We start from the raw sequence: 26,500 nt of genomic DNA, 5'->3' as shown, positions 1-26,500 counted from the left end.
AAGCATGGACAAAAATATTGGTACGATTAATTATATATTTTGTATTTAAATTTTTCTGCTGGAACTGTTTTAAATGTATTGTTGGTTCTTTGTCAAAAACAAAAAGACTTCAAACTTCTTAATATTATATTAGCCATCATGGTCATGGGAGCTTCAAACTTTTTAGAGATTTGTAAGCAGTACATTGCGCCTGCTTGGCTTCATCTTTTCTAATCTACTTCTCTTATCATTTCTTCTCTACTCGAACCACTTTCTGTGTTTCCTGCTATTTTAATTTAGCTGTATGAGTGAGCTATAATACGATGTTAATAATTCAATCATTTTTTAACTTTTAAGGAGTACCAATAATTTTGTCTAAGCTATGTTAGAATATCTTTGTTAAATTGGCAAGGATATATATAAACAAGGGTTCTTCAAAAAGTTTCCGCACTTTTAAAAAACTATATTAAGAATTTCAAAAACAATAGCCACTGATGCACCGCTGGTTTTACATCATCATCACATTTTTACATGTGTTACAAGCTTCTTTAAGTGGTCCAAAAAGGTGGAAATCAGATGGCACTTTCAGACACAACCAATTACTCTTTCTTCTGCCCTCACTGTTTCCAACAAAAATGTAAAAGTGCAGAAACTTTTTAAGGATCCCTTTGTAAGGATATATATATATATATATATATACATATACATATACATATACATATACATATACATATATATATATACAGTGTATCACAAAAGTGAGTACACCCCTCACATTTCTGCAGATATTTAAGTATATCTTTTCATGGGACAACACTGACAAAATGACACTTTGACACAATGAAAAGTAGTCTGTGTGCAGCTTATATAACAGTGTAAATTTATTCTTCCCTCAAAATAACTCAATATACAGCCATTAATGTCTAAACCACCGGCAACAAAAGTGAGTACACCCCTTAGTGAAAGTTCCTTAAGTGTCAATATTTTGTGTGGCCACCATTATTTCCCAGAACTGCCTTAACTCTCCTGGGCATGGAGTTTACCAGAGCTTCACAGGTTGCCACTGGAATGCTTTTCCACTCCTCCATGACGACATCACGGAGCTGGCGGATATTCGAGACTTTGCGCTCCTCCACCTTCCGCTTGAGGATGCCCCAAAGATGTTCTATTGGGTTTAGGTCTGGAGACATGCTTGGCCAGTCCATCACCTTTACCCTCAGCCTCTTCAATAAAGCAGTGGTCGTCTTAGAGGTGTGTTTGGGGTCATTATCATGCTGGAACACTGCCCTGCGACCCAGTTTCCGGAGGGAGGGGATCATGCTCTGCTTCAGTATTTCACAGTACATATTGGAGTTCATGTGTCCCTCAATGAAATGTCACTCCCCAACACCTGCTGCACTCATGCAGCCCCAGACCATGGCATTCCCACCACCATGCTTGACTGTAGGCATGACACACTTATCTTTGTACTCCTCACCTGATTGCCGCCACACATGCTTGAGACCATCTGAACCAAACAAATTAATCTTGGTCTCATCAGACCATAGGACATGGTTCCAGTAATCCATGTCCTTTGTTGACATGTCTTCAGCAAACTGTTTGCGGGCTTTCTTGTGTAGAGACTTCAGAAGAGGCTTCCTTCTGGGGTGACAGCCATGCAGACCAATTTGATGTAGTGTGCGGCGTATGGTCCGAGCACTGACAGGCTGACCCCCCACCTTTTCAATCTCTGCAGCAATACTGACAGCACTCCTGCGCCTATCTTTCAAAGACAGCAGTTGGGTGTGACGCTGAGCACGTGCACTCAGCTTCTTTGGACGACCAACGCGAGGTCTGTTCTGAGTGGACCCTGCTCTTATAAAACGCTGGATGATCTTGGCCACTGTGCTGCAGCTCAGTTTCAGGGTGTTGGCAATCTTCTTGTAGCCTTGGCCATCTTCATGTAGCGCAACAATTCGTCTTTTAAGATCCTCAGAGAGTTCTTTGCCATGAGGTGCCATGTTGGAACTTTCAGTGACCAGTATGAGAGAGTGTGAGAGCTGTACTACTAAATTGAACACACCTGCTCCCTATGCACACCTGAGACCTAGTAACACTAACAAATCACATGACATTTTGGAGGGAAAATGACAAGCAGTGCTCAATTTGGACATTTAGGGGTGTAGTCTCTTAGGGGTGTACTCACTTTTGTTGCCGGTGGTTTAGACATTAATGGCTGTATATTGAGTTATTTTGAGGGAAGAATAAATTTACACTGTTATATAAGCTGCACACAGACTACTTTTCATTGGTCTTGTTGCAGAAGGGTCAAATTATTGGCATGCAGAGAAAACATCTAAGGAGATTGCTGAAACTACTAAAATCGGGTTTAGAACTGTCCAACGCATTATTAAAAAGTGGAAGGACAGTGGGGAAACATCATCTTCGAGGAAGGAATGTGGTGGGAAAAAAATCTTGAATGATTGTGATCGGCGCTCGGAGATATGTTTAATAGTGAAAGTAAGAGCATTTCTACACGCACAATGCGAAGGGAACTCAAGGGATTGGGACTAAACAGCTGTGTAGCCTTAAGAAAACCTTTTGTCAGTGAGGCTAACTGGCAAAAACGGCTTCAATTTGCTAGGGAGCATAAAGATTGGAGCAATGGAAGAAGGTCATGTGGTCTGATGAGTCCAGATTTACCCTATTCCAGAGTGATGGGCGCATCAGGGTAAGAAGAGAGGCGGCTGAAGTGATGCACCCATCATGCCTAGTGCCTACCGTGGGGGCAGTGCTATGATCTGGGGTTGCTGCAGTTGGTCAGGTCTAGGTTCAGCAACGTTATGTGCCCAAAGAATGAGGTCAGCTGACTACTTGAATATACTGAACGACCAGGTTATTCCATCAATAGATTTTTTCTTCCCTGCTGGCACGGGCATATTCCAAGATGACAATGCCAGGATTCATCGGGCTCAAATTGTGAAAGAGTGGTTCAGGGAGCATGAGTCATCATTTTTACACATGGATTGGCCACCACAGAGTCCAGACCTGAACCCCATTGAGAATCTTTGGGATGTGCTGGAGAAGACTTTGCGCAATGGTCCAAATCTCCCATCATCAATACAAGATCTTGGGGAAAAATTAATGCAACTCTGGACAGAAATAAATGTTGTGACATTGCAAAAGCTTGTGGAATCGTTGCCACAGCGAATGCGTGCCGTAATCAAAGCTAAAGGCAGTCCAACGAAATATTAGAGTGTGTGACTCTAATATATATATATATATATATATATATATATATATATATATATACACAAATTCCTTGTGTGTATCCACATACCTGGCCAATAAATCTGATTCTGATTCTGATTCTGATATATATATATATATATATATATATATATATATATATATATATATATATATATGGTTCTGTTATAATGAATAAAGATCAAATAATAGTCAACTCAGTTAAGATGGGTAAAATGCCTATTAAATATAATTTATGTCTTTACTTAAATATTATAATTGATTTGTTAATTTTTTTGAGCCTGTATTCAAATCAAAAAGCACAATAAAAAAATGTTCAGCGTTTTCACTGACCAGCTTCACTGTATTTTGTAAATACAATTACAAATTTAGAATCTGATGCCTGCACTCACTGACAAACAGTTGGGACATCATTACACTTTTTTATCGATTGGGAACTAAGGACACTAATTGTTGCAGTTTTGCAAGTGTAACTTTTGCCCATTCTTATATAATACAACAGTCTTTGGTCATCATTGTCTGATTGTCTTCATGATGTTTTACATAGAATACAGATCATGAAGCACAAGCACTCTGTGTCTGTGAAGCCATTCTGTTGTAGTGCATGCAAAATTAAGCCTAGCATCATCCTGCTGAAATAATGACAAACCTCTTAGGAAAACATGTTGCCTTGCATCAGCATATGTCGGTCTTAAATACCAACTCACCTGCTTATTGTGGAATGTTTCAGAATGGTCTAATTTGAATATTATAAAAACATTTCACTCTGTTTTTGCCTTTTTAAGTGTGTTACAAGCATCTAATTCTAAATTTCTTTATATTTACAAAATGTGAGCAAGTTAGTCAGCAAAAACATTGAAGCTATTTTATTTGAACTGTTGTCAGTTAAATAAAGGCCAAGCTACACCGCTGACCTCCATGGCAGCCTGTTACATTCCTCACTGTTCATGCATAAACGATTAATTAAATTCCTTTTAGGTTTACCACAGCCCCAGCTATTTTTTTACTTTCATACTATTGAACTAACAGTAAATATCATGGATGATCACTATGTATGTATGATACACAAACCAAATTTTAATACTTATTAACATAAGAAATAGCATATTTTTAAATCTTACCCATCTTTACCCAAGAGTACTGATAATAGTGAGACTGTATAAGTCTCTCTCAAATCTACCATTGTTTTAAAAGCAAATTAAAATGACATTAAAATGGAATAAAAAAGCATAAATCATTTGTAGCAATCAGTGGTAGATTAGCTAAATGTATACATGGATAATTTTCTGTTTGCATGGTTTTCTCTGCATCTCATTACTGCCATCTTGACAGATGCATGTTAAGTGCATTTCAAGCCCTCACCTACACTTTTGAACTTCATCCTTCTTCATTCTGATTTGAATTTTATCAGTTTTACAGCGATTGTGTCCTCAGGTCTTGGTATGGCCATCGTTTTTGTGTCTTATGTTTTCTGTTACATGCTGTTCTCTGTTGTTAACTTGGCTGCCTGCCCTCTCTACTGGAAGCATTCAGAGTCCAACGTATGTCTAAAGCCTTTTAATTTCTTATTGTAGCTAGGTAAAGTCAGTGGGGAACGTTTTTTTCTCTGTATCTCATCCACACTTACCACCACACCTTCCCATATATTTGTCCACCTTCCCACTGCTTTTACAGGATTTTCTTGGCCAGATGTTCTGCACTTTGGGTGAAATTGTGGGCTCACCAGCAAGTCGACTGGAAAAAACTCTGGGGTGAGTAGGATTTCAACGAATTGTCAACATAACTAAAACTGTTTTGGTCCTTTGGCATAATAAAGTTGTGCTCCTGAGTTGTATGATAGAAAAGCAAACCTACCATCAAGTTCTTAATTGACTCAGCACTTTTATATAACATTTCTACCTGATTGTACAAAAATTTTAGAAAAACAATTAATTAGTTGATGGATGCATAAATATATCATTGGTTGGTTAATGTAGAGGATAAATAGTCTGTTTTTTGGTTGGAAGAATGAACGAACAGTTGGATTATTGGTTATGGGTGGATGGATGAATGGGTGGATGGATGGATGAACAGATAGTTGGATCTCTCTTTTGGTAGCTGGCTGGTTGGTTAAATACACTGATCAGCCATAATATTAATACCACCTCCTTGTTTCTACAATGACTATCCATTTCATCAGCTCCACTTATTATTTAGAAGCACTTTGTAGTTCTACAATTACTGACTGTAGTCCATCTGTTTCTCTACATGCTTTGTTAGCCCCCTTTCATACTGTTCTTCAGTGGTCAGTACTCTCCTAGGACCACCACAGAGCAGGTATTATTTGGGTGGTGGATCATTCTCAGCACTGCAGTGACACTGACATGGCGGTGGTGTATTAGTGTGTGTTGTGCTGGTATGAGTGGATAAGACACAGCAGCACTACTGGAGTTTTTAAATACCGTGTCCACTCACTGTCCACTCTATTAGACACTCCTACCTAATTGGTCCACCTTGTAGATGTAAAGTCGGAGACGATAACTCATCTATTGCTGCTGTTTGAGTTGGTCATCTTCTAGACCTTCATCAGTGGTCACAGGACACTGCCCACAGGATTCTGTTGGCTGTATATATTTTTGGTTGGTGGACTATTCTCAGTCCAGCAGTGACAGTGAGGTGTTTAAAAACTCCATCAGTGCTGCTGTGTCTGATCCACTCATACCAGCACAACACACACTAACACACCACCACCATGTCATTGTTACTGCACTCCACAAAAACTATATGAACAAAAGTGTTGGAAAATCCCTTTTAATTATAAAATGTATGTGTTTTAGCCACAACAATTTTTAACAGGTGTAATAAATCAATTATATTAAGGAAATACCCTTTCTTTGAAGCCTCTTTTCAGAAGAGTTGCTGTTATTTCAGCTGAAAAGATCACATAGGGGTCACCCTATTTTATTACCCTTTGTTTTTGAAATGGGACGTCCAACAAGCTCATGTAGTAAAATGTAGGATCTCTTGCGTGATGCAAATATTAGCATATGTAATTAAATAATCACTCAGGTACATCTAAACATATGAGACGTTTGCACTCTGGGCCAACATGCAATCTGTTTTATTACATTAATTTGCTTTATTAAATAATAAGCTATTAGATTGCTGTTTTAAACTGTTTTCAGTAAATTTTTTAACACATACTGTTTACACATTTAATTATTGAGTTTATTGAGTATTATCTGTTGTCTACTTTGTGCTTGATGAGTTTGGAGAAGTAAGAGTGTAGAGAAACGCATGTGGGCATGATCTGTGCCCCAGAGGATGTGCAGACTGAAGAATCAGTGTAGGATGGTAGATCCGTAATAGAGCATCCACCTTAACATTCTTGTATGCTGGTCTGTAAGAAATAATGAAATTAATTTTCTGGCAAAGAGATATTTTTAACATACAGTATTCTGGATTTTTATGGTCTGTGATGACGACCAATGGATGGAGAGCCTTTTCCAAGCAATGCCACTCATCTAGGGCAAGCTAAATAGCAAGGAGTTCCCAATTCCCCATGTCATAATTCCTTTGTACTGGATATAGTTTTTCTTAGGCCTTATTTACCTTGTTTTTGTGAAAGTACGGCCTTTTTACCATCTGAGTCACCCACCATTATGACAAAGAGAAGTGATAGATTAGGCTAGTAAATTATGGCTGCTGTAAGTGCTTTATTAGGTATGTCAGATGACAGGAAGTCAAATAACCTCCTTTATGACGGAGGTTAGAGGTGTCTGCAAAAGTTTTGAATAAACCTCCAGTAGTAGTTGGCTAAGCCCAAGAAATGTTGAAGCTCCAAAAGGTTGAGGCCAGTCTGTTCCTCCATGTGCACCCATTCAGGAGACAGGAAATACAGTATATATACAGAAGAGATGGTTTAAACTTTAACATATAGTTTTGGCATATAGTGACACATTAACACATAGAGTGTGTTCCAGTAGTCATTTCAATAATTCACATGACCTACCTGTTCCGCAAGGTTGTAAGAATACGCAAACATGTCATCTGTGTAAGCCACCACAAGCTTGTGGAACATGTCATAGAGGACCATGTTGGTGAAAGACATAAATACGGCAGGGTCACCAAGCAAACAATAGGTCATAACAACGCTTTTCCAAGCAATGCCACTCATCTAGGGCAAGCTAAATAGCAAGAAGTTCCCAATTCCGCATGTCATAATTCCTTTGTACTGGATATAGTTTTTCTTAGGCCTTATTTACCTTGTTTTTGTGAAAGTACTTCCTTTTTACCATCTGAGTCACCCACCATTATGACAAAGAGTAGTGATAGATTAGGCTAGTAAATTATGGCTGCTGTAAATGCTTTATTAGGTATATCAGATGACAGGAAGTCAAATAACCTCCTTTATGATCTTTATGAACCTCCAGTAGTAGTTGGTTAAGCCCAAGAAATGTTGAAGCTCCAAAAGGTTGAGGCCAGTCTGTTCCTCCATGTGCACCCATTCAGGAGACTGGAAATACAGTATATATACAAAAGAGATGGTTTACACTTTAATATATAGTTCTGTCATATAGTGACACATAGAGTGTGTTCCAATAGTCATTTCAATAATTCACATGACCTACCTGTTCCGCAAGGTTGTGGGAATACACCAACATGTCATCTGTGTAAGCCACCACAAGCTTGTGGAACATGTCATAGAGGACCATGTTGGTGAAAGACATAAATACGGCAGGGTCACCAAGCAAACAATAGGTCATAACAAGATACTCATAGTGTCCCATGGGGGTTGAGAAGGCAGCCTTTTATTTGTCTTCCTCCTGGTTACGTATAACATTGTATGCATTTTTCAGGTCGAGTTTATTGAAAACTCCACCTGAGGCTCCAAACAATTGTTCTAGTGTGGCTGTCACTAAGGGAAGGGGGTAATGGAATTTACTGGTTATCTGATTAAGGCCAGGGTAGTCTATGCACTGCCATAGACTGTCATTCCTCTTTTCTACAATTAAAAATCCAGCAGGAAATAGGAGTTGTTGAGGGTTAAATGAATACCTACCTTAGGGCCTCCTGAATATATTGTTGTAGGTTGTGTGTTCTTTGACAGATAGCGGATTAGTCCAGGTCCTGGGAAGAGTGGCCCCTGGCTAGAGGTCAGTGGTCTGTATGGTGGGGGATAGATGATTATGTATTATCTGAAGACCTCTGTGAGATGGTGGTATACCTTAGATATGTGGTCATTACCTGTGTTTTTGGAATTTTTGATAATGGTGGAGCCACCTGGGAGTGCAGACATTGGTCCTAGCAGTTGATCCTTGTGATTTTTCTATTTTACCAGACAATGTTCGGGTCACACTGTTTTTGCCAGTGGAGACCCATGAGTGGAGTGTTTGAAGTTGGACTCCTAAATGGCCTACTATTCATTTATGTTGAGAAGTACTGCACAGTATTTCGTTGTACTGTGTACAGTGACAAAGTTTCTATTCTATTCTATTCTATTCTATTCTATTCTATTCTATTCTATTCTATTCTATTCTATTCTATTCTATTCTATTCTATTCTATTCTATTCTATTCTATTCTATTCTATTCTATTCTATTCTATGTGACTTACCAACTGAGATCTTCTGTGGCATTTGGCACTTAAGTGTCCAGAATCCTCAGTATATAGGCATAACATCTTTTGCATTTTACAGGTCCATTCTGCTGGCCATGTCTGTGGCCTATACTCTTCAAACAAGTTTTTGATAATGCCACAAACAGCTAATAGGACAGTATTCTCTTCCTGTTGTTCTTATACTGCAGTGGCCCATTCACCATTCATTTTTGAGTTGGGAGATAATGAAAGGCATTTTGAAGTTGCAGTGGTAAACTTGGCTGTGTTTATGTGGAGAGGTGAAATCTAAACCAGAACAAAGAAATAATTTATGAATATACTAGGAATTGAAGCAAGAGACTGTAACGCATGTACAGTGCAATGCTGTGTGAGGACGCTGAAGACACTGGGCTATATCTATAGCATCTAGATCAAATGGGAAACAAGTTGCAAGTGTTGGTATTCAGGTGACATGGAGTGCTGTGAGCATGCTGCCACAGGTGGGATTTTAGAAAGTGCATTCTAAAAATTGGAGTTTGTTATAACATGTTTGTTTTAAGATGCTTTTCTGCCAACAAAGGTTGTAAAGAGCAGTTATTTAAATGCCCATAGCATTTTGTTCAGCTGTATAATTATTCCTATATGATTTTTGTATATGTTTATTTATGTACATATTAAGTACTCTTCCTCTCTATCCACATATCTGTCTGTTTCTAGTTTTCTGACTTTTTATTTCTTTCATTTTTTTTTTTTTTTTTCAGACTTGTGCTGAACAGGTGTTTAAAAGTTTATTTCAGTTTGTTTTTAGCATTTAAAATACACTTAGTTGCATTTTGAATCATGCTTCTGCTGACACCTTGGCTTTTTTTGTACATGTTCTAAAACAGACTGGATTGTATCCCTCTCTCATTAAAGGGAAAACTAATGCAGTTAAGCACCTCACACAATTACACCATCACTGCCATGTTTTACTGTTAGTATAATGTTCCAGTCATAAAATGCTAGGTTTGAATTTTATTAAACATAATCAGTACATTTGTTGTCCAAAAATCCTTTCATAGAATATTATTATTGCAGTGTTAAAAAAGCTAAATTGGTTTACCAGTTTGATTTAGTTATTTAGTACATTTTTCACTAGGATGTTATACATGTTGGACATAAAGACCAGACCATCAGTACAGTTGCCCCACCGGGTTGTGTACTCTTGCCACTGCTCTTCTCACTGTATGCTGTCCTCTGGAGCAGCCACAACAACCTGGAGCTAAACACTACATAAACAGTCCCCCAGTGCTGCCAACACTCACTACCTTTGTACTACACTTCTAATCTACAGGGGTTGGACAATGAAACTGAAACACCTGTCATTTTAGTGTGGGAGGTTTCATGGCTAAATTGGACCAGTCTGGTGGCCAATCTTCATTAATTGCACATTGCACCAGTAAGAGCAGAGTGTGAAGATTCAATTAGCAGGGTAAGAGCACAGTTTTGCTCAAAATATTGCAATGCACACAACATTATGGGTGACATACCAGAGTTCAAAAGAGGACAAATTGTTGGTGCATGTCTTGCTGGCGCATCTGTGACCAAGACAGCAAGTCTTTGTGATGTATCAAGAGCCACGGTATCCAGGGTAATGTCAGCATACCACCAAGAAGGACAAACCACATCCAACAGGATTAACTGTGGACGCAAGAGGAAGCTGTCTGAAAGGGATGTTCGGGTGCTAACCCAGATTGTATCCAAAAAACATAAAACCACGGCTGCCCAAATCACGGCAGAATTAAATGTGCACCTCAACTCTCCTGTTTCCACCAGAACTGTCAGTCGGGAGCTCCACAGGGTCAATATACACGGCCGGGCTGCTATAGCCAAACCTTTGGTCACTCGTGCCAATGCCAAACGTCGGTTTCAATGGTGCAAGGAGCGCAAATCTTGGGCTGTGGACAATGTGAAACATGTATTGTTCTCTGATGAGTCCACCTTTACTGTTTTCCCCACATCCGGGAGAGTTACGGTGTGGAGAAGCCCCAAAGAAGCGTACCACCCAGACTGTTGCATGCCCAGAGTGAAGCATGGGGGTGGATCAGTGATGGTTTGGGCTGCCATATCATGGCATTCCCTTGGCCCAATACTTGTGCTAGATGGGCGCGTCACTGCCAAGGACTACCGAACCATTCTGGAGGACCATGTGCATCCAATGATTCAAACATTGTATCCTGAAGGCGGTGCCGTGTATCAGGATGACAATGCACCAATACACACAGCAAGACTGGTGAAAGATTGGTTTGATGAACATGAAAGTGAAGTTGAACATCTCCCATGGCCTGCACAGTCACCAGATCTAAATATTATTGAGCCACTTTGGGGTGTTTTGGAGAAGAGAGTCAGGAAACGTTTTCCTCCACCAGCATCACGTAGTGACCTGGCCACTATCCTGCAAGAAGAATGGCTTAAAATCCCTCTGACCACTGTGCAGGACTTGTATATGTCATTTCCAAGACGAATTGACGCTGTATTGGCCGCAAAAGGAGGCCCTACACCAGAGGTCACTAACAGGCGGACCGCGGTCCGGGTCCGGACCCAGAAGCTGTCCCATACGGACCCGGACCTATAGCCAAAACAGAAAGTTAGGATTTGAAACCTGACGGAGCGCTTCTATTTTAACCGGCGCAGCTTTTGTAGTCTTTACGGTAGCGGTTTAGTGGATGAGAACCAATCACGTGACACCACTCAGCCAATCAAGTCTGTGCATTCCAGCCGGTAAACACTGCGACTGCAGTGCAGACAGTTGAGAGAGTTAGAGGCGAGTTACATGTGGAAAGACGGTGGAAAGAAAAAGAAAGATAGCGAATGTAGAAAAAACGAAGGGAGAGATACAGACAACTGTGCAGGAGAAAGTTGAGAAAAAGACGAGTGAGACAGGAGACAAATGGCGCTCTCCAAAAAAGAAACGTGTACAGCGAAATTACAGCATTTAATCCGTGATGGAGAGACTCATTTCTGTTCTTACTTCCCACTGGAGCACAATTTATTTTTATTTTATCTTAATTTGATAAGAGAAAGGTTTGATAAGGTGGTGCGGTCCGGGTCCTCTCTGTGTGTGCATGTTCTCCCCGTGTCCGCATGGGTTTCCTTCGGTGCTCCGGTTTCCTCCCACAGTCCAAAAACATGCAAGTGAGGTGTATTGGAGATACTAAATTGTCCATGACTGTGTTCGATATAACCTTGTGACCTGATGAATCTTGTGTAATGAGTAACTAACGTTTCTGTCATAAATGTAACCAAAGTGTAAAACATGACGTTAAAATCCTAATAAATAAACAGACATTTGATTTGACAGTTATTGATAACATGCAGATGTTGATACAACTACTACGCTACATTATACTATATTGTATATATGTTATAGTGGTTAAGGTACTGGACTAATAAACAGAAGGTTGCCGGTTCAAGCCCCGCCACCACCAAGTTGCCACTGTTGAGTCCCTGAGCAAGGCCCTTAACACTCAATTGCTCATTGTGTTCCGCTCATTGTGTAAGTCGCTTTGGATAAAAGCGTCTGCTAAATGCTGAAAATGTAAATGTAAATATCAATATATTTACATTATATATATATATATATACAGTGTATCACAAAAGTGAGTACACCCCTCACATTTCTGCAAATATTTCATTATATCTTTTCATGGGACAACACTATAGAAATAAAACTTGGATATAAGTTAGAGTAGTCAGTGTACAACTTGTATAGCAGTGTAGATTTACTGTCTTCTGAAAATAACTCAACACACAGCCATTAATGTCTAAATGGCTGGCAACATAAGTGAGTACACCCCACAGTGAACATGTCCAAATTGTGCCCAAAGTGTCAATATTTTGTGTGACCACCATTATCATCCAGCACTGTCTTAACCCTCCTGGGCATGGAATTCACCAGAGCTGCACTGGTTGCTACTGGAATTCTCTTCCACTCCTCCATGATGACATCATGGAGCTGGTGGATGTTAGACACCTTGAACTCCTCCACCTTCCACTTGAGGATGCGTCACAGGTGCTCAATTGGGTTTAGTCCATCACCTTTACCTTCAGCTTCCTCAGCAAGGCAGTTGTCATCTTGGAGGTTGTGTTTGGGGTCGTTATCCTGTTGGAAAACTGCCATGAGGCTCAGTTTTCGAAGGGAGGGGATCATGCTCTGTTTCAGAATGTCACAGTACATGTTGGAATTCATGTTTCCCTCAATGAACTGCAGCTCCCCAGTGCCAGCAACACTCATGCAGCCCAAGACCATGATGCTACCACCACCATGCTTGACTGTAGGCAAGATACAGTTGTCTTGGTACTTCTCACCAGGGCGCCGCCACACATGCTGGACACCATCTGAGCCAAACAAGTTTATCTTGGTCTCGTCAGACCACAGGGCATTCCAGTAATCCATGTTCTTGGACTGCTTGTCTTCAGCAAACTGTTTGCGGGCTTTCTTGTGCGTCAGCTTCATTCTGGGATGACGACCATGCAGACCGAGTTGATGCAGTGTGCGGCGTATGGTTTGAGCACTGACAGGCTGACCTCCCACGTCTTCAACCTCTGCAGCAATGCTGGCAGCACTCATGTGTCTATTTTTTAAAGCCAACCTCTGGATATGACGCCGAACACGTGGACTCAACTTCTTTGGTCGACCATGGCGAAGCCTGTTCCGAGTGGAACCTGTCCTGGAAAACCGCTGTATGACTTTGGCCACCATGCTGTAGCTCAGTTTCAGGGTGTTAGCAATCTTCTTATAGCCCAGGCCATCTTTGTGGAGAGCAACAATTCTATTTCTCACATCCTCAGAGAGTTCTTTGCCATGAGGTGCCATGTTGAATATCCAGTGGCCAGTATGAGAGAATTGTACCCAAAACACCAAATTTAACAGCCCTGCTCCCCATTTACACCTGGGACCTTGACACATGAGGGACAACGACACATTTGGGCACAATTTGGACATGTTCACTGTGGGGTGTACTCACTTATGTTGCCAGCCATTTAGACATTAATGGCTGTGTGTTGAGTTATTTTCAGAAGACAGTAAATCTACACTGCTATACAAGCTGTACACTGACTACTCTAAGTTATATCCAAGTTTCATGTCTATAGTGTTGTCCCATGAAAAGATATAATGAAATATTTGCAGAAATGTGAGGGGTGTACTCACTTTTGTGATACACTGTATATACAGTGTATCACAAAAGTGAGTACACCCCTCACATTTCTGCAGATATTTAAGTATATCTTTTCATGGGACAACACTGACAAAATGACACTTTGACACAATGAAAAGTACTCTGTGTGCAGCTTATATAACAGTGTAAAATTATTCTTGTAAAATTATTCAGCCATGTAGACCAATTTGATGTAGTGTGCGGCGTATGGTCTGAGCACTGACCGGCTGACCCCCCACCTTTTCAATCTCTACAGCAATGCTGACAGCACTCCTGCGCCTATCTTTCAAAGACAGCAGTTGGATGTGACGCTGAGCACGTGCACTCAGCTTCTTTGGACGACCAACGCGAGGTCTGTTCTGAGTGGACCCTGCTCTTTTAAAATGCTGGATGATCTTGGCCACTGTGCTGCAGCTCAGTTTCAGGGTGTTGGCAATCTTCTTGTAGCCTTGGCCATCTTCATGTAGCTCAACAATTCGTCTTTTAAGATCCTCAGAGAGTTCTTTGCCATGAGGTGCCATGTTGGAGCTTTCAGTGACCAGTATGAGAGAGTGTGAGAGCTGTACTACTAAATTGAACACACCTGCTCCCTATGCACACCTGAGACCTAGTAACACTAACAAATCACATGACATTTTGGAGGGAAAATGACAAGCAGTGCTCAATTTGGACATTTAGGGGTGTAGTCTCTTAGGGGTGTACTCACTTTTGTTGCCGGTGGTTTAGACATTAATGGCTGTATATTGAGTTATTTTGAGGGAAGAATAAATGTACACTGTTATATAAGCTGCACACAGACTACTTTTCATTGTGTCAAAGTGTCATTTTGTCAGTGTTGTCCCATGAAAAGATATACTTAAATATCTGCAGAAATGTGAGGGGTGTACTCACTTTTGTGATACACTGTATATACAGTATATATATATATATACAGTATAGTTAAACATTCCGGACCTTTGCTTCAAGAAATTTTCTCTAACTGGACCCCTTTAAATTTTAGTTGAATACCCCTGCCCTACACCATACTAATAAATTATTGTGGTCTAAAACCAGGTGTTTCAGTTTCATTGTCCAACCCCTGTATCTTGGTATATATTATCACACACACACACAAACAACATACTCTGTACTTAACATATCAGACTAGTCTGTCTTCTTGTACTTCACTTTTTATCTGCCCTAATTGATTTTACCACTACATCTTGCAACTGCTGCACTCAGTAGTTAATTAAAATAATTTGAAAGGGATGCACATGTAAGGTATACAGGTACTACTGTGTGTGACAATTTAAAAAAGAGCAGTTATTATTACACTGCTTGAAATAAAACATAAGAAAAGACTAAATCATCACAGTATATGACCAAGTTATGAGTCTGGAGACGGTGTGGTGAACGTTATGATGCCTGTTTATTCAGCATGACCGGTTTGCTGGTGGATCAGTGATGGTCTGGGGAGGCATATCCTTAAACGGTCACACAAACCTCCATGTGTGACTGCTGTTAGTTACCAAGAGGAAATCTTCAGAGCCACAGTCAGACGTGCTGCTGCAATGGGCCCTGGTTTCCTCCTGGTGCAGGACAGTGTCCAGCCTCATGTGACCAGAGTGTGTAGGCAATTTCTGGCTAACAAAGGCATTGATCCTGTTGACTTGCCCTCATGTTCCCCAGACCTGAATCTAACTGAAAACCTCTAGGACGTTATGTATCAGTGTGTCCGACATCTCCAAGTAGCACTACAGACTGTCCAGGAGCTTACTGATGCCCTGATCCAGGTCTAATAAGAGATCCCCAGGACACCATCCACCATCTAATCAGGAGCAAATCAGATGTTGTCTGTAGTGGATACAGACATGTGGGGGCTATACATACTACTGAGTCACATCATATTATTTTTTATTTACTGATTTTTTTTAATGTGATTTTAAATCCAGGCCTCAGTGGGTTGATGATTTTGGTTTCCATTCACCATTGTTATGTCATTTTGTTCTTAACAAATTACACAATTTGTACAAGCATAGATTTTCAACTCCTTTGTTCCTTGGAATCCGATGTGTGAGTTACATGTTCCCTTAATTTTTTGAGCATTGTACTTTTAATATACACCGATCATCCATAACAATAAAACTACCACCTTGTTTCTACACTCACTGTCCATTTTATCAGCTCCACTTACCATATAAATCACTTTGTAGTTCTACAATTACTATCTGTAGTCCATCTGTTTCTCTACATACTTTTTTTAACCTCCTTTTACTCTGTTCTTCAATGGTCAGGACCCCACAGGTAGGAGTGTCTAATAAAGTGGACAGTGAGTGGACACGGTTTTTAAAAACTCCAGCAGTGCTGCTGTGTCTGATCCACTCATACCAGCACAACACACACTGACACACCACCACCATGTCATTGTCACGGCAGTGCAATGATCCACCACCTAAATAATACCTGCTCTGTGGTGGTCCTGTGGGGGTCCTGACCATTGAAGAACAGCATGAAAAGGGGCTAACAAAGCATGCAGAGAAACATGGATTACAGTCAGTAATTGTAGAACTTCAAAGTGCTTCTACATGGTCAGTGGAGCTGATAAAATGGACAGTGTGTGTAGAAACAATGAGCTGCATTTTTTTCCATCAAAGTGGTGTTCAGCTGCTGTTTTCCCTAAAACATCAAAACAATATCTAAAATACCTTTTACTTATGGGTTCCTCTTCTGTCTTCAATGTCTAAAAGCAGTACCTCATTGCTGCTTGACTTCCACTTGACTTTCTATTTCCTCTGCCTATCTTCACTCATTTTTTTTTATTTGTGTTGCCTTTAGTCCACTGGAAATTGATGGGTGCATTAATGATGATGCTCTGATCCGGGTTTGTAATTAAAAAGACTAGTAAGAAAAGACATGAGCCTCTCTGAGTTGTAAACAGCCTAAAGGGCTTGTGTATATAAGTTAAGAACAAGTGTGACTATTTAAGTATGGTAATAAACACAATATTTTAAAAAGTCAATAAAATCTGATTTTTTTACACTGCACCCTTAGTCTCTGTTTATGAAAAATAATCTAAAGGCTTTAATGAGACTACCAGTAGTATTAGCTAACATTTTCCAATGATTGATTTATTCTATAATGTTCTGGAATGGCTTTTCATTTCTCTTAACCATCTTTCGGCAAATTGCTAGCACTTGAAATGTTCTTCAAGAAAACGTGGATCTCTGAAGGGAGAAGACCATATCATATTATAAATAAAAATAATTTAAACAGTTCTCATTTTTCATAAAAGAAGGCATAAAGACATGCAATCTTTGCAAACAATCTAAGCCGTGTCACAAAGTCCAAGTTATCTCAAACTGGTTTAATAAACATGAAAATGAGCTCAGTGTACTTTAGCCTCTCCAGTTGTCAGCATAAATGTGCAGCTGACATATCTGTTGCAATAATGTGCTGCAATCATTTTAAGATTGACCAAAATTTCCCATGTGCTGCTAGTATGGTGCCCTAAAAAGTGGCCATGAACACCAAGCATGTTCATGGTGTAGAGCAGTGTTCTTTAGCTTCCATGAGATATGGGAGTAGAAGAAGCACCTGAGTGCCTCTGTTAACACAATAACACTGGACATAATGCCTCACCTGGGCTTGTGAGATTGCTATCTGGGCCCTAGAAGACTGGCAACATGTGGCACAATCTGATGAGTCACAGTTCCAACTGTTTGGGGCTGATGGTAGGGTTTGTGTGTGACGCAGACCCCATAAGGCCATGGACCCCACTTGTCAACAAGGCACTGTGAAGGCTGGTGGTGGTCTCATACTGTTGTGAGGTGTGTTCTTATGGCATGGGTTGGGTCCACTGGTACGCTGAAATACGTCATTGACTGGTTGATTTTTTGGTCCTTTACAGACTTACTCTACCCCCTAAATATATATGTACAGTGTATCACAAAAGTGAGTACACCCCTCACATTTCTGCAGATATTTAAGTATATCTTTTCATGGGACAACACTGACAAAATGACACTTTGACACAATGAAAAGTAGTCTGTGTGCAGCTTATATAACAGTGTAAATTTATTCTTCCCTCAAAATAACTCAATATACAGCCATTAATGTCTAAACCACCGGCAACAAAAGTGAGTACACCCCTTAGTGAAAGTTCCTGAAGTGTCAATATTTTGTGTGTCCACCATTATTTCCCAGAACTGCCTTAATTCTCCTGGGCATGGAGTTTACCAGAGCTTCACAGGTTGCCACTGGAATGCTTTTCCATGACGACATCACGGAGCTGGCGGATTTTCGAGACTTTGCGCTCCTCCACCTTCCGCTTGAGGATGCCCCAAAGATGTTCTATTGGGTTTAGGTCTGGAGACATGCTTGGCCAGTCCATCACCTTTACCCTCAGCCTCTTCAATAAAGCAGTGGTCGTCTTAGAGGTGTGTTTGGGGTCATTATCATGCTGGAACACTGCCCTGCGACCCAGTTTCCGGAGGGAGGGGATCATGCTCTGCTTCAGTATTTCACAGTACATATTGGAGTTAATGTGTCCCTCAATGAAATGTAACTCCCCAACACCTGCTGCACTCATGCAGCCCCAGACCATGGCATTCCCACCACCATGCTTGACTGTAGGCATGACACACTTATCTTTGTACTCCTCACCTGATTGCCGCCACACATGCTTGAGACCATCTGAACCAAACAAATTAATCTTGGTCTCATCAGACCATAGGACATGGTTCCAGTAATCCATGTCCTTTGTTGACATGTCTTCAGCAAACTGTTTGCAGGCTTTCTTGTGTAGAGACTTCAGAAGAGGCTTCCTTCTGGGGTGACAGCCATGCAGACCAATTTGATGTAGTGTGCGGCGTATGGTCTGAGCACTGACAGGCTGACCCCCCACCTTTTCAATCTCTGCAGCAATGCTGACAGCACTCCTGCGCCTATCTTTCAAAGACAGCAGTTGGATGTGACGCTGAGCACGTGCACTCAGCTTCTTTGGACGACCAACACGAGGTCTGTTCTGAGTGGACCCTGCTCTTTTAAAACGCTGGATGATCTTGGCCACTGTGCTGCATCTCAGTTTCAGGGTGTTGGCAATCTTCTTGTAGCCTTGGCCATCTTCATGTAGCGCAACAATTCGTCTTTTAAGATCCTCAGAGAGTTCTTTGCCATGAGGTGCCATGTTGGAACTTTCAGTGACCAGTATGAGAGAGTGTGAGAGCTGTACTACTAAATTGAACACACCTGCTCCCTATGCACACCTGAGACCTAGTAACACTAACGAGTCACATGACATTTTGGAGGGAAAATGACAAGCAGTGCTCAATTTGGACATTTAGGGGTGTAGTTTTGTTGCTGGTGGTTTAGACATTAATGGCTGTATATTGAGTTATTTTGAGGGAAGAATAAATTTACACTTTTATATAAGCTGCACACAGACTACTTTTCATTGTGTCAAAGTGTCATTTTGTCAGTGTTGTCCCATGAAAAGATATACTTAAATATCTGCAGAAATGTGAGGGGTGTACTCACTTTTGTGATACACTGTATATGCATACACAGTTCTTCTTCTTCCTCGGTCTTTGTCCCGTTCGGTTGCGGGGTTGGCTCTCGGCGGATCATGATCCGCATTGATTTGGCAAAATTTTTACGCCGGATGCCCTTCCTGACACAACCCTCCCTATTTTATCCGGGCTTGAGACCGGCACTACAATGCACTGCTTTGTGCATCTAGCGGCTAGGTATCTATAGGACAATTCAGTGTTTCCAATAAGCCTGGTGGCATGTTTTTGGACTGTGGGAGGAAACCGGAGCACCCGGAGGAAACCCACTCGGACACGGGGAGAACATGCAAACTCCGCACAGAAAGGACCCGGACCGCGCCACCTGGGGATCAAACCCAGGACCTTCTTGCTGTGAGGCGACAGTGCTACCCACTAAGCCACCATGCCGCCCATGTATATGCATACACAGTTAAAATAAAAAATTTACATACACCATAGCCACATCTATTTAAACTCATTTTTCACAATTCCTGACATTTAATCCCAGTACACGTTTCCTCTCTTAGGTCTTAGGTCTATGGCCTTCTTGCTTGCAGAGTTTTTTTTAGTTCTGCCTTTAAATGTTATATGTGATTGAAAACAAGGTCATTTGCTGTTGTTCATCGATCGATTTGTATTTTTCTTACCAAAACATATTAATCTCTAGGAGAAAGAACATGTCTCTTTTCTGAACTGTATGATGGCTGTGTGGTCCCTTGGTTTTTGAACTTGCATATTTTCTACTGAACAGAATGTTTTACCTTCAGGCATTTGGAAATTGCTCCCAAGGACATGCCAGGCTTGTGGATGTCCACGATTTTTGGCTGATATCTTGGCTGATTCTTTAGATTTTTTACATGATATCAAACAAACTCAATTATATAATTAATAGTTAATATAGTTAAATATAAATGAAATCATTGTAAACATTTGTTGGAAAAATTGGTTGTCATGTACAACTATAGCATGTGCAAAAGTTTTAGGCAGGTGTGGAAAAATGCTGCAAAGTAAGAATACTTTTAAAAGTAGAAGTGTTAATAATTTATTTTTGTCACCTAGCAAAATGCAAAGGAAATGAACAAAGGATAAATTTGCAAGGAATCTCCCCCATGCTTTAAGGTTGCCTGCAGACAATCATTATTTTACTGCTGTCCAGCCCTACGGCAAACAAACTGCCTTTTGTTGTCACTCCAGAGCACCTGCTGGCATTGTTTCTGCACCATGGTTCCTATGTTTCTGTGCATAGTTAAGTCGCTTAGCCTTGTTTCCATGTTTTGAAGGTACGGCTATTTGGCCGCAATTCTTGAATACCACTTCTAGCCGGACTTATTAGAACAGTAGATGGGTGTACCTGGATCTTACTGGTTTCTGCCAGTTTTGAGCTGATGGTACTGTTGTACATCTTCGATTTCGAAGGGAAGTAGGCATGCTGTGTCTTTCATTTGCTGCACTAAGATTTCTTGGCCGACCACTGTGCCCGGTCCTCAACGTTGCCCATTTCTTTCTGTTCTACAAAAGATCTTGAACAGCACATCTTGAAACTCCGATCTGCTTTGAAATCTTTGCCTGGGAGAGACTTTGCTGGTGCAGTATAACTACATACCTTGTCCCTTGTTACCGTGCTCAGTCTTGCCATGGTGTATGAGCTATATAGATATAAACCTGTCCTCCACAACCTCACCTTTGTAGCAGAGTTTGGCTGTTCTCCACCCAGTTTTAATGGCTGTGTGTCTATACACTAGTGTAATTGTCTTTAGTAGGTTCTTTCTGGTTATCTTTTTTACTATTAGCATTAATAGCATTAATATGGCTTATTAGTATTTAGCTCACTCTGTGTTTCTCGTAGTTCTGGTGCTCATTTTAGATTTAGTACCACTGTGTTTATACTTCATAGATAAACATACCTACATTGATGTTCACTTACTTTTGTCTGAGCATTACACATGGTCATGGACACCTGGAGTTTGTTTCGTGTATGAGCTCAGTCTGAAAGGAGTTTTATATGTTCTTTCTCTTTGAATACTGTGTTCTCTGGTTCCTCTAGTTTACTATCACCTCTCAAAAACATGAAGCTCTGAATGGTTTAAACTGCCCTTAGATGTGAGTGAATGTATGAGTGAATGTTGCCTGGTGATGGATTGGTGTATTTTTGTCTTGTCTCAGGTGTTTCTCAGTGGTGCTTGAGCCTCTGTGATCTAAGACACAACAATGCAGGTAGTTATTGGAATAGATCTTGACTTTATTTATTCTATCTTCTTTTTTTTACTATAATATAGCTCATGGTCAGGTGCCCACATGAATTAGGCAGTATAGTGTATTTTTACAGTTTATGTACATTCGAAGTTAAATGTTTATTTTATTTTATTTATTTTTTTATTTTAACGTTATGTATGTTCAAACAGTCTATTTGAAATACAATAATGACATTCAAACATTTCTTCTTTCTAAAAAACACTCACTTGCTTCTGTAACTCTATGAGGAGTTTTCAGAAATGAACTTGGTCAAAAAAACCTCACATCAGAAAAAATTTGATCTTGACTTTTATTTCATTACAGATGGTATAACCCCAAGATATGTTAACTTTAATTCATTTGGTCAGGCCAAATAAGGCTAGCAATGAATTAAAAAACCTAAATAATAATGTAAGGTAATGAAATGTTATTAAAATGTTAAAACAGTGTTTCTCAAAGAAAGATTGAAGGGGATTTATACATTGATCAGCCATAACATTAAAACCACCTCCTTGTTTCTACACTCACTGTCCATTTTATCGGCTCCACTTTGTAGTTCTACAATTACTGACTGTAGTCCATCTATTTCTCTGCATGCTTTGTTAGCCCCCTTTCATGCTGTTCTTCAATGGTCAGGACTCTCCCAGGACCACTACAGAGTAGGTATTATTTGGGTGGTGGAACATTCACTACAGTGACACTGACATGGTGGTGGTGTGTTAGTGTGTGTGGTGCTGGTATGAGTGGATCAGAAACAGACCAACTAGGTAGGAGTGTCTAATAGAGTGGACAGTGAGTGGACACGGTATTTAAAAACTCCAGCAGCGCTGCTGTGTCTGATCCACTCATACCAGCACAACACACACTAACACACCACCACCATGTCAATGTCACTGCGGTGCTGAGAATTATCCACCACCAAATAATACCTGCTCTGTGGTGGTCCTGTGGCGGTCCTGACCATTGAAGACCAGGGTGAAAGCAGGCTAAAAAGGTTTGTAGAGAAACAAATAGACTACAGTCAGTAATTGTAGAACTTCAAAGTGCTTCTATATGGTAAGTGGAGCTGATAAAATGGACATTGAGTGTAGAAACAAGGAGGTAGTTTTAATGTTATGGCTGATCAGTGTATATTTTTCCCTCTATGGTATATAATATTATTAAATGATTCAAGTAATCTGAAGTAATTTTAATGTGTGAAGGGCAAGGGCGCAAGCTTAGATCTAAGATAAGATTAAGATGTACTTTATTTGTCATATATACATATACAGGTGTACAGTACAATGAAATTCTTTCTTCGCATATCCCAGCTTGTTTGGAAGCTGGGGTCAGAGCGCAGGGTCAGCCCTCGTACGGCGCCCCTGAAGCAGACAGGGTTAAGGGCCTTGCTCAATGACCCAACAGTGGCTGCATAGCAGAGCCTGGATTTGAACCGCCAATCTTCTGGTTGATCCAGGCTCTGGATCCAGGCTCTGCTAATCTCTTATTCTTCTGATGGCACAGCATCAAAAACTGTCACTCATCAATAGCTGACATAATCACGTGGACAAGGGATTACTTTGGCAAACCTTTGTCCAGCACTACAATACAGAGTTACATTTACAGATGGCACTTAAAACTTTACTGCAAAATAGATGCCTTATGTTAACCATGTCCAGAAGCAGTGGCTTGGAGGCATCTGTGATGTATCATTACACAGGGGAAACACGTATTGTGGTCAGACAAATCAGTATTCAAAATGTTTTTTTGGAAGAAATTGATGTCCCAACTTTTTATGAGTTGGTGTTGTATAAAAACAGCAGTCTAAATTATTTCTTTTATTTAGATGAACTTTTTGTTTAAACAGTAGAACATTAGGGAAAGTGAACACCACCACCACCACCATCACCAACAGTATTATTATTATTATGTCAACCATCTTTCTACAAAGAAAACAACCTTACAAAAAACAATTAACAAAAAACTAATTGTCTATATGGAAACAAAAAGGGCAGCACATTATTACTGGTGCTTGCAGATTATCACAGTAGGTAATGAAAGAAAAGGTCTGAAGCTAGGAGAAAAGTGTCTGATGCCAAAGCCAGAACATTATGTAAATAACTAATAATAAATAATAACACTAAAACCTGTGGGAAGAATGCCTATAGGAAGAGCCAGGGCTCTATATAAAGAAGAAATTTATGTAGCTTGTAAAAATGAGTGCATGTGGGCAGAGCCAGCACACTATATACAATATTCTAAAATCTATAAAATAGAAAGCCTGTGGGAGCATTGGCACATTACACTAGAGAAGAACGTTCTAGATCATATCATTTGAGCGGCAGTGGGCAGAGACACTATATAAAAAATGTTATAACCTGTGAGAAGAGTGTTTGTTGGCAGTGCCAAGGTGCTATTTGAAAAAAAGAAAATTTTGTTATCTGTGAAAAGAGTGCATGTGAGAGTGCTGTACAGCACACTACATAAAGAAAGAAAGTTATAAAACTTTTTTTTTTTAAAGCGTGTGGAAAAAAGTCAAGTGGACAAAGTTTGCACACTAAAGAAGGAAAGAGTTGTTTAAAAGCAGAGAAAAAAAACTATTTTTGGCCAAAGCCTTATTGACCAGAGCTAAAACCTATGTGCAGAGTAAGCAGATGCTGCAATCAAATAAATCCTGGAAATCTGAATTTTGACTTGGGAAGTCAAACAGATGATATGTTGCCTTTTTGGTGGCTAAAGCCATTATAACAGAGTTGTTTGGACTGTGTAACCTTCCAACAATGGACAAAACCTTCAATTTGTATATTTTCTTCTTTACTAATGCTAAAATAATTACAACAAAAAGTTTCTGTGAAAATGTGCTGGAAACCCGAGTCATCGATAAGACATATCATAACATTATGACCACCTTCCTAATATTGTGTTGGTTCACTTTTGCTGCCAAAACAGCCCTGACCCATCGCGGCATGGACTCCACTAGACCCCTGAAGGTACAGTGTATCACAAAAGTGAGTACACCCCTCACATTTCTGCAAATATTTCATTATATCTTTTCATGGGACAACACTATAGACATGAAACTTGGATATAACTTAGAGTAGTCAGTGTACAACTTGTATAGCAGTGTAGATTTACCGTCTTCTGAAAATAACTCAACACACAGCCATTAATGTCTAAATAGCTGGCAACATAAGTGAGTACACCCCACAGTGAACATGTCCAAATTGTGCCCAAATGTGTCGTTGTCCCTCCCTGGTGTCATGTGTCAAGGTCCCAGGTGTAAATGGGGAGCAGGGCTGTTAAATTTGGTGTTTTGGGTACAATTCTCTCATACTGGCCACTGGATATTCAACATGGCACCTCATGGCAAAGAACTCTCTGAGAATGTGAGAAATAGAATTGTTGCTCTCCACAAAGATGGCCTGGGCTATAAGAAGATTGCTAACACCCTGAAACTGAGCTACAGCATGGTGGCCAAGGTCATACAGCGGTTTTCCAGGACAGGTTCCACTCGGAACAGGCTTCGCCAGGGTCGACCAAAGAAGTTGAGTCCACGTGTTCGGCGTCATATCCAAAGGTTGGCTTTAAAAAATAGACACATGAGTGCTGCCAGCATTGCTGCAGAGGTTGAAGACGTGGGAGGTCAGCCTGTCAGTGCTCAGACCATACACCGCACACTGCATCAACTCAGTCTGCATGGTCGTCATCCCAGAAGGAAGCTGACGCACAAGAAAGCCCGCAAACAGTTTGCTGAAAACAAGCAGTCCAAGAACATGGATTACTGGAATGCCCTGTTGTCTGACAAGATAAACTTGTTTGGCTCAGATGGTGTCCAGCATGTGTGGCGGCGCCCTGGTGAGAAGTACCAAGACAACTGTATCTTGCCTACAGTCAAGCATGGTGGTGGTAGCATCATGGTCTTGGGCTGCATGAGTGTTGCTGGCACTGGGGAGCTGCAGTTCATTGAGGGAAACATGAATTCCAACATGTACTGTGACATTCTGAAACAGAGCATGATCCCCTCCCTTCGAAAACTGGGCCTCATGGCAGTTTTCCAACAGGATAACGACCCCAAACACAACCTCCAAGATGACAACTGCCTTGCTGAGGAAGCTGAAGGTAAAGGTGATGGACTAAACCCAATTGAACACCTGTGGCGCATCCTCAAGTGGAAGGTGGAGGAGTTCAAGGTGTCTAACATCCACCAGCTCCGTGATGTCATCATGGAGGAGTGGAAGAGGATTCCAGTAGCAACCTGTGCAGCTCTGGTGAATTCCATGCCCAGGAGGGTTAAGGCAGTGCTGGATAATAATGGTGGTCACACAAAATATTGACACTTTGGGCACAATTTGGACATGTTCACTGTGGGGTGTACTCACTTATGTTGCCAGTCATTTAGACATTAATGGCTGTGTGTTGAGTTATTTTCAGAAGACAGTGAATCTACACTGCTATACAAGTTGTACACTGACTACTCTAAGTTATATCCAAGTTTTATTTCTATAGTGTTGTCCCATGAAAAGATATAATAAAATATTTGCAGAAATGTGAGGGGTGTACTCACTTTTGTGATACACTGTATGCTGTGGTATCTGGCACCAAGATGTTAGCAGCAGATCCTTTAACTCCTGTAAGTTGTGAAATGGTTCCTCCATGGATCGGACTGGTTTGTCCAGCACATCCCACATATGCTAGAATGGATTGAGATCTGGGAAATTTGGAGGCCAAGTCAACACCTCAAACTCATTGTTGTGCTTCTCA

The 26,500-nt window shown here is 40.6% G+C and overlaps 1 protein-coding gene across 4 annotated transcripts in view; it reads left to right on the top strand.

Annotated features, from left to right (window-relative positions):
- The window catches only part of cpne5b (copine Vb), a 277,781-nt gene that overhangs the window by 111,179 nt on the left and 140,102 nt on the right, over positions 1 to 26,500 (top strand). Inside the window, exons 6-7 of one of the 4 annotated variants that reach the window (XM_062986428.1) lie at positions 4,755 to 4,769; positions 4,903 to 4,979. In XM_062986428.1, the coding sequence (XP_062842498.1) occupies positions 4,755 to 4,769; positions 4,903 to 4,979 (92 nt within the window). Of the gene's footprint in view, positions 1 to 2,629; positions 2,633 to 4,754; positions 4,770 to 4,885; positions 4,980 to 26,500 lie in introns of all 4 variants that reach the window. The other 3 variants (XM_062986429.1, XM_062986426.1, XM_062986427.1) reach the window with 3 other exon arrangements.

Source organism: Trichomycterus rosablanca, chromosome 24 (genome assembly GCF_030014385.1).
Source record: "Trichomycterus rosablanca isolate fTriRos1 chromosome 24, fTriRos1.hap1, whole genome shotgun sequence".
In the NCBI taxonomy this organism is placed as follows: Eukaryota; Metazoa; Chordata; class Actinopteri; order Siluriformes; family Trichomycteridae; genus Trichomycterus; species Trichomycterus rosablanca.
This window is presented reverse-complemented; position numbering and strand designations above follow the sequence as displayed.